Here is a 14,252-nt window from a genome sequence, read left to right as displayed (position 1 = left end):
TGCGCTGAAACGTAAAACTAGAGAAAATGTCACTAAAGTCTGATAAAAAAAAATACACTTGAATATGCTCTAAATGCGTGTTGGGCATGAATGTAGACATTTATTTATTTTTCCTCTCCCATTCTTAATTCAGTACATATTTAATTAAATCTTTGTAGGCTACTTACTTTTGTACCTATTTTAAAAGGCAGTTACGTATGAAATGACCAATTAATAATCTAAACAGTATAATTCAGATTCTAACAAAAATAAATATATTATTTCATGATAGAAACATGAACAAACGAAATGACTACAAGTCTGAAGGAAGCTATTTTCGCAAAGCAAATCTTTAAAAATAATTTCCGTTTAGAAATACTTTGATACAGACGTAATAAGAGTGCATAATTTTTCCCGAAACCAATTTTAAATAATTATATCAACTTAAGTGACAATATGTATATGTATATGTATATGTATATATATATATATATATATATATATATATATATATATATATATATATATATATATACCGGTAATTAAAATGTCATGGTTCTCTAAACTGAAATAATATTTATTGTTTAAATGTTTAAAGATCACAGGAAGAGTACAGGGTAAAGACAATCAAAGTCACAAGGCTTTTAAGAGCGATATCATCTTCTAATTCAGTGTATTACTGGAAAGTTTATTGCTGTTCCTAATGCAAAAGTAGGAAAGGATGACTGTATCCATGGTGATAATAATTCTCCTTTACCAGTTTGATAAGAAAACATTTATATTTTGCAGTAATAATCTGAATTAGATGATGACATCACCCTCATGAGAATTGTGACTTTGATTGTTTTACTCCTGTATTCTTCAAATATTTTTTTCTGTTAATTTTAATATTTAACTCTCCAAATTAATCACAGCAACATTAAAATGAAAATTCCTCCTTACTCGCTTTGAGCAGAATTGGCACAAAGTAAGCCCTAACTCTACCTTCCGTAATGAAATTGGACTCTCCTTCAGTTCTCTGCTTAAAAAAAAAGAACACGCTTTTTTGGAGTTCTTCGCCTTTGGTATTTTCGTGTGTACCACGCTCTTACTATATACCTTCGCAAACAACAGTAAATTGGTTCAGTTGTTTCGTAAATAAGAAGCATATTTAATCATCTCAGTTGTTAATAAAGCTGTGCACCTTTAGCTTTACGTGACGCTGGGTTCTAGGAAAAGATCTTGGCTTTCATAATTTCTAAAGTAATAGGTTAGTGTTACACAAATACAAATGAAAAACAATAATACCAGTATTGAAAGCGAGTTTCGCTTTTATCAATATTCTGTTTAGATTATTATAGATTTATATTTTAAAATATTGACATTTAAAGGCCTATAAAATTTGAATACCGGTACATGTATTCTCTGAGATTGAAGCATATTATTTTATCTCCAAAAATATTATAAAGATTATGAATCCCGGAAAGGGGGAAGAATATGTAAATTGCAAAATCTGAACAGCTTCAAGGCTGGGAATAGAATAAAATTATGAATTTGACTCAATGTGAAGAACGAATCTTAAATAACAAAGCTATTATGTTCCTTTACGTTTTGGATATTTCAAAGACTGAATAAACTATAGTTACAAGTCAATTGCAAATCAATTCTTAGTGTCATTAATACAAGTTTTATCATACATCTGTCTGGGAAACGTTAATTAAAATTGAAATATTGATGACATTCTTACTTAATTACTTGCTTAGAAATGGGAATTATTTTGTTGTTGAAGAAGACGAAAGAATTGCTTGTTTACTGTGTCCCATCCAATTTATTTCTACTCGTCATTTCAATATTAAACCACATTTCAACAAAGCCCATATTAAGAATTATGAAATAGAAGAACTTTCGGTTTAATTCATTATTACGAACTGTAAATTGGTTATTTATTTATATATTGTTAAATTAAGGACATCACTCGTTGTGTTCATTTTGTATTGAAATACATATTGACATTTATGTTAACTTTCAAGGTTCATTTCTTAAATGCTATAAATTTATGTTTCCATGGGTGTTGATAGGAGGAAAGTTTTGGAAAATCTAAAGCAGGATAGGTGCAAAGAAATCTAAAAGAAACTACCGACAGAAAATCTAGCATAATTGTAAACCTTGAAACAAGATAACCCATTATAAATACAATGACTTTATTGCAATCTTTTCCGAAAATTACAGTGCCGCCACTGGTAAACCTTCCACACGCAAAGAATGTAAACAACTCTATGCAGAAGTCGATCATCCTCAATAGAAGTGGAGTAAGGCTGACGTCATATTTCCCCTACTTTCGGGTTCTGCAGGCCTGCTCTAGCCCTCCTACCACAGAGTAGACAAATTGTGCAGACATTATCTGTTTGATAAATTATTATATTTAAGCTCTTCTATATAGCTTGTATCGGAAAGTAGTAAGAGATAGAGTTGTAAAAGCAAGCCTCTTACGTGAAATTTATGTATGCAAAATATTAAAAGGTGCTAGGTTTCTGCCCTCAGGGCGAATTACTGCGAATTGACAGACATAACAGTCCGCTCAATAATTAACATATTAAGGGAACATGGAGAATACGAAGTATATGAGGAAGTTCAATGTCTTTCTACGGAAGGATCTACACGGCGTGCTGACATGATAATAATTGACCGATATAAATAAACTGGTCTCATTCTTGACCCAACTGTAAGGTTCAAAATTAATGAAGATCAACCAAAGCAGGTACATGAAGAGAAACGCGCTATTTACCTTCCATGCTGTGATGATCTCAGTCATAAATATAATATTCAAGATTGGAATGTCATTGGATTTATGTTTGGTGCGTGAGGAACAATTCCCAAATTTACATTGGAGATATTCAATGTATATTATTTATTTCCAATAAATTTTTATCGTTTTGATAGCTACTATATATTATCGCAGAATATTATTTTTTTTTTAAATTTCATTATGTATTTCTTTAACATTAATTTACATTTTCTTTTTTGTTCATTTGAATTGATTAGGATGCCGATATTTAAAATTTGGACGGCTATCATTTCGATATATATATATATATATATATATATATATATATATAAAATATACTAAAATATATAGATATATATATATATATATATATATATATATATATATATATATATATATATTTTATAACTTATATTGCTATTTCTTAGCCTACTATATAGGGTCTATACAAGGAAATGTGAATTCGTCTACTTCATCTCGGACTGGATGTATGTAATTTCCTGTAGTGTATTTTTATTGGTTTATTTTACGACCCTTTATCAACTGCGATGGTTAAATAGCTTCTGAGTGAAATAAAGGTGATAATGCCAGCGAAATGTGTCCAGGGTTCAGCACCGAAAGTTGCTTTTAATGAGTTGGGAAAAAACGCCGATAAAAACTCAACCAGGTAACTTGTCCCTACCAGGATTTGAACCCGGGCCCGCTCGTTTCACTGCCAGACCTGCTAACCGTTATTCCGCAGCGGTGGGCTCCTGTAGCGCCATAAGTGGTGGTCTTGTACCATGGTGACCACATTATCAGAGAGTAGGGTACACAGACCCTTTGATTACGCCTAAACCTCTTTAATAAAAGTTCAACTACAATTTAAAAGTAACACAACAGTTTGAGCAGAACAGTAACTCAAGCAAGAGAACTGAAGTATTCACAATAAGGACCGCTTATGTAAGAAATAACCCAATATATTGCCTCTTGAGTGGTATGTCAATTAAAGGAATCGATTGTGGGGAGCAGTCCAATGCATGATGTTGCTATGGCGATAAGTTTTGTTTACATACCTATTGCATGAAATATGGGCGGCAAATCTGACATTGAAATATTTTACAATGCTATTCGGTTCTTTGTAGCTTCAAGGACAGAAAACATGTTGGGAAATGCGATTGTAAGTATATACTGTACTTCGATTCGATCCTCTATTTTTTTTAAGAGCTGAACTATTGGTGTCTGCTCACATTTAAAGAGATTACTGAAGAATACAACCGCATAACAATCAACCGATGACGAAACAAAGATAGCGACGATAACGTAATGTTGTATCTTCGCCAACGACACAAACTACGGGACCAGTAAGGTAACTAGGGATTTTGGGTGAGGACATTTCAAAGACAAATTTAGTACTTAGTAGGCATGTAGTAAAATGGAATAGAACACTATTGTTCAACTGCAGAATGCGATACGAAATAATATATTTTTTAAAAGCATAGTATCGTAAAATACAGCAGAGCCTTACCGCTTAACTGCAAAATACGATACGGAACAAAATTATTATTATTATTATTATTATTATTATTATTATTATTATTATTATTATTTTTATTATTATTATTATTATTATTATTATTATTATTATTATTATTATTATTATTATCAGATCTTGCAAATTGGCACTTTTAATACATCTGGTTATTGGAGAAAGGGATTTAAATAATTCTTCACTAAATTACTTAAATCCCTTTCTCCAATAACCAGATGTATTAAAAGTGCCAATTTGCAAGATCTGATTTGATTTTACTTATGCATGATATATCCTTACTTGTTATTTAATATCTTTTATTATTTGGTAGATATTGCCATTTATTTTGCTGCATTTGGTGTATGGTTAATGTTGACCATTATATTGATTGTATTTCATCTCACTGCCATTTTCTGTCATTCATTCTCATAATCATTTGTTCTGTTTTGCTTTGTTTTTTATTTTGTGCTAAACTGTAATTGGCTTTGTGCTGTTGTTTTGCATCAATATTCGAAATAAATAAAAAATAAAATTAGTATTATGTAAAGCGCCCAATGGGCAAAAATATAGAGCGAGAGATTCTCTAACGTGTGAGAGATCCTCTAAAATGTAGCCTACACTGTCACAATACAAACTAAATATCTTTATGTCTCTCATATGTTGCCCACACTGCACATGTTAAGTTTCCTTCTGTAAGCTGTTATGGATTTGATCCTTTCTTTGCACCACTGTATGTGATACTTCCCACACTTTCTACCGCATAGTTCACACACACATTCACTGGTTGGGTTATGAAATAGCTTGAGGTGCAATCTTGTGATGGAAACCGTGGATGCTGAGCTTAGTGACCACATGTCTAGTTCATAGTTTCTTCCGATCCAGTCTCGGTTCAGAAATGCGTCTGATGCATAAAAGTCCTCCTGTATTTCCTCCAATTTTTCTCTCCTTCTTTGGAGCGCTAAGTCCCATGCTGTTGTTGCTAGTAGCTGGAGATCATACCTCAGATCATCTGAGAAGAAGGTTTCCTTTATCATTGCATATACTAGTCTTGATGGAGTGATCCTCGAGACGCACAGAGCTTTTTTCAGGAATGATGCCTTCACTTTTCTATGTCCTCCATGTTTCGTTCTGTTAGGTCAGGAGTCGTCATCTCAGTGCACTGTGGAGCAGGCACAGTTTGCTCGCTAGCTCAGTTCTATCCCTTAGACATCAACTGTGCAGCAGGAGTTGGGGGGGGGGAGGAATCAGGTGATGGCAGTGGCGTCCGTTCACTTGTTCAACCCTTTTAATCAATCTCTAATAATTATAATAAAAATAAATACGGAAGAAGCATGTACTTAATTTATTTTAACAGGGACTGTATAATAAGTATATCACTTTTCAATTTAAGACAAGAAACCAGTTGTATTTTTCCGTTATGTATTTTAACGGTGTTGAAAGTAAATAGTTTTTTTTCCCATATTAAAGTAATTGAGGACTTACAGACCTATAATGCATTTTCACTATTACAAAATATTAAACAAATCGAATCCATTACTAATATTTAAATCATGTCATCCTATTCCTTTGTTCAAGTGTCCTCAATAAAATAAAATTATCCATTTTTTATCTGATACTATGTATCACAAAACCAATTATTTGTTATTATGTATAAAATGAAACATATTATCGTTTCTGTTACAAGGCTGAAGTAGGCCTAAATTATTTTATTGCCTTGTAAATAACAAGTGATACAAATTATTTTCGCTGATCATTAGCATTGGTTTTCCTGGATCTTTGATTTCCCTCCCCTCACTAACTGGTCAATGTTAGATGTCAATGCTCGTGTAGAACACAATCGAAGAAGGCATTGTAAATTATGGTCAGAAAGTTGGCTTCTGTGACGGGATGCGTGGGCTTGGCTCGACACACTGCACACTACTACTTCCTCAGCCAGCGTCTCGGCGCTCCGAACTAGTATGCAGGCCAGTTGACGATGGCTGTGTTAGGTGGTTCCATATCAGGGTCTGGCCGTAGGTTGCTATCGGTGCAATCTTACTGCGGATAGCCGTGGGAGGTTCTTTATATCGTTCATGACGAGTAGCGCCTGCGTGCGTCTTTCTTTGAGATAGATCGTGGAAGTCCCTCCGAGTGTCTGCAACGTTATGCCTAAATAGGGTAAAGTTACCTATTTCCGTGATACTCCTAATCCCGTGATACTTTTTTAAAATTGAATGTCAGTCAAAGTTTTGCCGTTCGACAATAGCGCCAGACATTTTTCTCGAAAGATTGTATCTTTCGCCTACTTTTGAGACATCGGTGAACTTCCTAGCAAGATCTCCAACCCCGTGACATTCAGTGGAATAAATGTATCATGGAATTAGGAGTGTCACTGAATTAGGCAACTTTATCCTACTTATAGGCGGATTGGATCTCTAGACATTCTCATTCGCAGAATACATCTTTCTCATGGTTACCCAGTTTTCCTCCGTTTCTGAATATGATGGCCGTGGTTTTGGTCTTGTTAATATACATACCGTTTTGGTTTGCCCAAGTTGTGAGTTTGTCCAGTGCCTCTTGTAGGTCATCTCGCTGTTTTGATGCGATAACCATGTCATCAGCATAGAGATATACCTTTAAATCTTGGTTGTTCTTTTTGACTGCGTTAATAACGTCCCAAGTTGCTGATGGGGTCTCCCTGAAGAACTCTGTTCCACTGAGCCATCTCTTTTGACATTGTCACATTATCATTTATAGTGACATAGTTGGCTGCAAGGATGTTTCTGTATTGTTAGTGCCATTGGGTTATCTTGTCCGATAAGACCCTTTAATTTCTTTACGATAATGGTCCTGTGCAGTAGATCAAACGCCTTACTGTAATCAACGATCATTGTATATAATTTCCCTCCTTTTACGGAACAATATTAAATTTAAAAATATAATATCGTAAAGTACAATAGAGCCCTAACGCTAAACCGAAGAATGCGATGCTAAAAAGTGTATAAATAAAGTTAATAAAAGAAAAAAACATTTGCATAGTGTATTACACAGTAGACCCCACTCAAAAATACCTTAGAAATATCATTCTTCCGATTTTTCATAAGTGAGGTTATATCTACATAAACGCAAGGAATGAATTGCGTGGTTTCTAGCTTTCATGTCAACATTAAGTTTACGTTTAACTTTACATTGTCATTGAGGCTGACTGATCCAATGTAAATTTAATATACTGTATCTTCATATAACGTTACCATCCATGTCAGATTATTTTATTTCGTTTTAATTTAATTACATAGGCCTAGGTATTTTGAATATCATGAAATCTCCTTTACATAGGTAATGTTAATGAAATTGTTGTACATTTTTCATATAAAGAGTCGACAAATTCTAATAATTCGGGATGGACATGATTCATAGCTTGTTGACCCGTGAGACACTGTGAGATTAGTATCTGTTTAAAATAAAATTGTGTTAGAATACACAGTCTGTCCAGTCCAACACATGAAAAGAAGGAAGTGTGGAAAGCTGTGCTTCCTGTTATGAGTTTCGGATACAACGTTAACTGTGTCTTAACTTTTAAATAAATGTAGTAAAGTAAGATATGAATAACGTTTTAATAATGATAATAATAATAATAATAATAATAATAATAATAATAATAATAATGGCGTTATTTAATCTGCCAGAGTTACAGCCGTAGGGCCTTCTCTTACACTCAACCAGGATTAAAATTTGCTTACATAGTTGAACATACAATTGAATCGGAATTAAGTAATTACATACAGATACAATTTATATAATGATATCAAAAGAGACAGTTAAATAAAAAATTTACCAAATAAAATAAAAATAAACACAGTGTAATACATATTAATATTATTAGAATCAAATACATGAAACCAGAAGCCGATAATTGAATAAAATGTACTTGATAGAAAAATAATGAACACATTGGAATACATATTTGTATTAAATTACAGGCAAGTAGGATTCACATAATTAAACTAGAAACCGGCAATTGAATAAAATGTACATAATAATAATAATAATAATAATAATAATAATAATAATAATAATAATAATAATAATAATAATATGTGAGTATATATAGTGGAATACATATTGGTATTAAGTGTTAAATGAACACGATATACATAATAAAGTCATAAACAGAAATTTGAATAAAGAATACACAAAAAAATGAACGCTGCGTTAAACATATGAGCATTAAATTAGAAGAAAATACTATTTACATAATAACATTATAAAGACTGTTGAATTAAATGTACAGGGACATCATTTTATTTTTACTTCAATTTTTATTGTACCTGAGTTTTTGAATGTACTTCACTCCCACCCCCTTCTACTAAGGAAGTTCCAACTCCACACAGAACCAAGACCGCAGATAGTAAGCAGTACTGAGTCACTGAGTATAGTACGTTCCAGAAATATGTTCGCGTTTTCCATTGACGAAAGAGCTTTCAATATTGAATCATATTTTCGCACAGGTACTGTCCGTTTGCCTACGTCGCATCCCGATTTCCCCCACCTGCTTCTGCTCGCCCCTCTGTAATAGCTGGGCTGTCTTAGCTCTTTTCTGAAAACATTAATTTCTCTTAGGAATTGGACGTTTACGTAATATTATACAGCTGTTTAATTTAACTTAAATAAAAGGGCCTCGTTAAGTAATTAACTGTCACGTGATTTCCTCCCTTTCTACAATCCTGCGGCATAACCACTTGGACGGACAGTAGATAGCATGTCTGAGTAATTTTATATTTTCGGGTCGGGCAGAAGTGAAGATTGAATTTACAGTACGTAGAGTAGGTACAGAATTATTTAAACATGAGTTACTAGTACGAAGGACGAAACTGGCAATTGGAATTAGATGCAATAGTCTATAGTGCGATAATATGCACAAAAGAACTGAAGCCTGTATCGAAATGAACGGCCACCATTTTCAAAATTGTGTTTAAATATTCATATTATGATTATTTTTCAATTTAACTTCTTTCTCTATATTGTACGCTAATGTGCTGTAGACAGTATAATATACACTGCATAATGAATACGTTCGCATGGATAACTCACTTCGTGAGTAAAAACACTTATTCTTAATACAGTACTGTACTTTGATTAAAGAAAAACCTAATGAAAATTATCAAACTCAAAATCGCGATATTTCCTAGTTTACGTAAATGGATGAACTACTTTTCTTCCTTCCTATACCTAGTAGAGTGATTTGTGTTTTACGCCAGTATCATCGAACTCCAGTCTTGGAGGGGGGAGCAAGCGGTGTTTCCGTTTCTCTAAAGGTATAGACAGGTTAATATTAAAAATGTTAGTAAAAATAAAATGATGTCCCTCTACATAATAAAAATAAGAAACAGATAAAAATAAACACAGTGGAATACATTGCATTAAATATTTGCAAAGCATTAGGTCTGGCAACTCATTATAAGATATTCTTCTAATTTATATTTAAAAGAATTCAAAGCTCAGCAGCCCTTGACTTCAGGCGACAGAGAATTCCAGTGACGAGAAGTAGCTACAGTGAAAGATGAGGAATACAGAGATGGTGTGTGGAATGGAATTTCTAGCGTGTTATGTTGTGATCGAGTAGCCTATTTAAGTTATGATAGCGGGAAATATTGTGGAATCGAACTAATAAGTAATACGGGGCAGAGGTGTGCAAAATTCGGTGTAAGAGAGAAAGAGAATGTAACTTTCTCCTCTCGTATAACCTGAGCCACGATAATTTATCGAAGGAAGGTGAAATATGATCGTAGTAGCGTACATTACAAATGAAACGTACGCACGCATTATGAACACGTTGCAGTTTCTGTAATGTAGGCCTATGTAATTTTAAAGTTATGTTGCATGCTTAGAGTTTATTTGTACTTACTTACTTACTGGCTTTTAAAGAACCCGGAGGTTCATTGCCGCCCTCACATAAGCCCGCCATTGGTCCCTATCCTAAGCAAGATTAATCCATTCTCTATCATCATATCCCACCTCCCTCAAATCCATTTTAATATTATCTTCCCATCTACGTCCCGGCCTCCCTAAAGGTATTTTTACCTCCGGCCTCCCAACTAACACTCTATATGCTTTTCTGGATTCGCCCATACGTGCTACATGCCCTGCCCATCTCAAACGTCTGGATTTAATGTTCCTAATTATGTCAGGTGAAGAATACAATGCGTGCAGTTCTGTGTTGTGTAACTTTCTCCATTCTCCTGTAACTTCATCCCGCTTAGCCCCAAATATTTTCCTAAGCACCTTATTCTCAAACACCTTTAACATATGTTCCTCTCTCAAAGTTAGAGTCCAAGTTTCACGACCATAAAGAACAAGTGGTAATATAACTGTTTTATAAATTCTAACTTTCAGATTTTTTGACAGCAGACTGGATGATAAAAGCTTCTCAACCGAATAATAACAAGCATTTCCCATATTTATTCTGTGTTTAATTTCCTCCTGATTATCATTTATATTTGTTACTGCTGCTCCAAGATATTTGAAGTTCACCTCTTCAAAAGATAAATTTCCAATTTTTATATTTTCATTTCGTACAATATTCTCGTCACGAGACATAATCATATACTTCGTCTTTTCGGATTTCTTTGCTGTGGTCGTGCCAGAGAATTAGTCCCATTCCGAAGCTTATTTGAAGGATTCGTAACAAGCTGTTTAGAGTTTATTTGTAGTTTTTATAATTGAAGTTTTTAAATAGGTCCTATATTATAGCGTACTCCATTTTGAAATTAATTTGTCTAAAGGATTATTTATTGATTCTCTTGAAATTATCGCCTTCACCCTTTCTGTATTTATTCATATTAGTCGCATACCATCACCTCCTTCAAAGCCACTACAAGCACAGTTGAATAACCGATAGAAGAAACTGTTAACAATATGCAAACTGCCTTTCGCGTAACCGCAGAGTATTACCGTCATATATATGCTTTAGTGAAATATAGATAAAAATATGTTTTTATTTTAACGTAGTCTTTGTGGAAACGCCTCTGTCAGTGGTTCGAAGTTCTTGTCGAGGGCAGAATATTGTCAGTTTCATCTCCGCAATTCCTACAATAATGTTTGTGTTTATTCAGCTTTCTGTAAACAAAGCGATTGAATTTTGCTGTGTGTTTGCTAGGTTCAAACGGAGAGGATGACAATGATTGAATGCTTGCCTCAGTACCGCGTAGTATAAAATGTAACAGCCATGCTTCTGCCCGCAGAACCCATCACGATCATCATCGGCGAGCCCGATATGTACATCTACAAGGGCAGCACCATCAACCTGACCTGCGTGGTGAAGCACAGCCCCGAGCCACCGCCCGCCATCTACTGGACGCACAACTCGCAGGCAAGTAGGCTTCATGCGCACGGTAAGTAATCTTAAAAAGCCTGACGTAGTCATTGAAATTCCCTATCTGCAAAGGCTGTTCATATCATAGACAGCAATGACAAGAGGAACTGAAGTGTTGCGGGAAAGTTTGTCGCTTTACTCATGACAAACGACGAAGAATTCGTCTTGAACTCAAAAGCAAACATTCTCATGGGGCAGATAAAAAAGTTAATTTTTTTTCTTCTTCATGTTAATAATATCAAAACAAGTGCTTATACAAATTTTGGCCACTCGAACGCAATTACGAGGGCCGTAAAAAATAAGTTTCCCTGAAACTTACAGAAAGAAAACGCAGTTATAATGGAAAATATATCTTGATTACATAACTTTTATGCTCGACCATGCCGAAATGTAGTAATTATACTCCAGGTAGCAGTCCTTTAATGCATGTCATTAAAGTACACCTCCTCATTAAAGTTCAGGTGTTTTCAGCCAATGACAACTCAGCTTACAGGTCAGCTTTGTACCGTTATAAAACCGCAAGTATCGATTATTCTCGGATATGCAATCGAAAGAGAATTAGCGAAAAGTCACGGAGGCTGGAAATCCAATACTGTCGCAGAAGGTTATGTTCTGTTACTATAATAATTAGCGTTAATTGTAAATAATATTCAAATAAATTCAATTTGTCATCTCGTTTTTCAATGTCGAATTCAATAATCAAAGTTATACCAAGTTTAACGGATTACACAAGGCCAATGACATTATTGTTCCTCGGAAAAAATCAATACTTTCGCGTCTGCGCACATCTCACAATTTACGACCTAGAACAAGGTCACTTCCGATCTTGTCAGATACAAATAAAATGTATACATCTGAATACTGTAATTTCAAGTTAGAAATATGGTCGATCATAAAAAGTCGTATGAAACTCGCCTATAATGGTAATTAAGAAGCTCATATGAAAATTATGAAACTCGCTTGCGCTCGTTTCATAAACATCCATGCTCGCTTCTTAATTACTATCATTATATGCTCGTTGCATAATGTACTATTAACACTGTATCACTTCGGAATATGTATGATAAGAACTTTCTTGTGTTAAATTTTAACGTACCTTGTTAACATGTTGCCACCTATTTTCGGTCATCTTCGGAACTGCATTCCGAACAATGGTACACAGACTACTCAACATACCAATGAACCAACAGGATTACAACGAATAACTAAACACAATCAAATACATAGCACAAAAACCACAAAAAACAGAACAATACAACACAAACACAAGAACACAAAAAATACAACACACTAACATACGAAAACAAACACAAACATAAAATTGCAACCTCATTCAAGAAATTAAACTACAACATCGCATACAGAACAAATAACACTCTACAAAAACATCTCAACACACAAACAAACAAATACAATCACACAGGTGTATACAAACTCAAATGTAACACCTGCAACAACTTCTACATAGAACAGACAGGCAGATCATTTCAAACACGTTACAAAGAACACATCACAGCCGTAACAAAATTACAAAACACCTCCAGATATGCAGAACACATCACAAATGCTAACCACACCTAAAGAGATATCAACACAGACATGGAAATACTGCACATCCAACCAAAAAGCCAGAAACTCAACACACTAGAACAATATGAAATATACAGACGCACGAAAACACCCCAACGATATTCTCAACACAACTCAATTTCAAAACACATACACTCTTTGACTCTACACTAAGAACGCACCCACACAGAAAACAAGAGGCGCCAAGACCAACAACGACCAGTTCCGAAGATGACCGAAAATAGGTCGAAACATGTTAACAAGGTACGTTAAAATTTAACACAAGAAAGTTCTTATCATACATATTCCGATAATAGAAAAATTTATTGAAACAGATGTAGCAACTGTTTAGCTATTTTTCAACATATTCCCCACCGAAATTGTCTTACAGTGGGATCACAGAGAAGTGCAGACGGCTGTCACACACTGGTTCCGATCCCAGGTGGCAGACTTATACAACACAGGGATACAAAAGTTGATTACAAATTTCTCAATTCCGGTGGGGAATATGTTGGAAAATGACTCAACAATTGCTGTATCTGTTCCAATATATCTTACTTTGAAATTATGCTTCTTTCTGTAGACGGCCCAAAGGAAACTTATTATTTTACGGCTCTCGTAATTGGGTTCGAGTGGCCAAAATTTCTGTAAGCACTTGCTTTGACATTAGTAACGTGGTGGAAAAAAAAAAAAAAAAACTAACTTTTTTGTCTGACCCCATGAGAATGTTGGCCTGTCAGACTGTACGGTAACTGGAGTAAGATATCAGTCACTTTGTGACTGACTGGCTGGCTGCCTAAGCAATGAATTGGCTGACTGACTGACTCACTGACTGACTGAGTAGCTGACCAACTGTCTGATTAATTTACTGACTGGCTGATGAACGTACCTAACTGGTTGGCTGATTGAATAGTTAGACAACAGTCTAATTTACTCGCTGACGACTGATGAACTTATCTGACTGATTGATTTACTTACTGAGCGACTGCCTGCTTGACTAATTGAATAGTGAGCTAACAGTCTGACTAATTTATTGATTGATTGACGAAGTCTGACTAATTTTGTTGACTGGCGAAGTT

At 34.5% G+C, this 14,252-nt stretch overlaps 1 protein-coding gene across 1 annotated transcript in view; it reads left to right on the top strand.

The window, feature by feature from the left end:
* The window catches only part of LOC138699561 (zwei Ig domain protein zig-8-like), an 853,254-nt gene that overhangs the window by 750,073 nt on the left and 88,929 nt on the right, over positions 1–14,252 (top strand). Inside the window, exon 4 of the mRNA XM_069825552.1 lies at positions 11,474–11,601. Within this exon, the coding sequence (XP_069681653.1) occupies positions 11,474–11,601 (128 nt within the window). The remainder of the gene's footprint in view (positions 1–11,473; positions 11,602–14,252) is intronic.

This window comes from Periplaneta americana, chromosome 5, assembly GCF_040183065.1.
Source record: "Periplaneta americana isolate PAMFEO1 chromosome 5, P.americana_PAMFEO1_priV1, whole genome shotgun sequence".
NCBI lineage: Eukaryota > Metazoa > Arthropoda > Insecta > Blattodea > Blattidae > Periplaneta > Periplaneta americana.
This window is presented reverse-complemented; position numbering and strand designations above follow the sequence as displayed.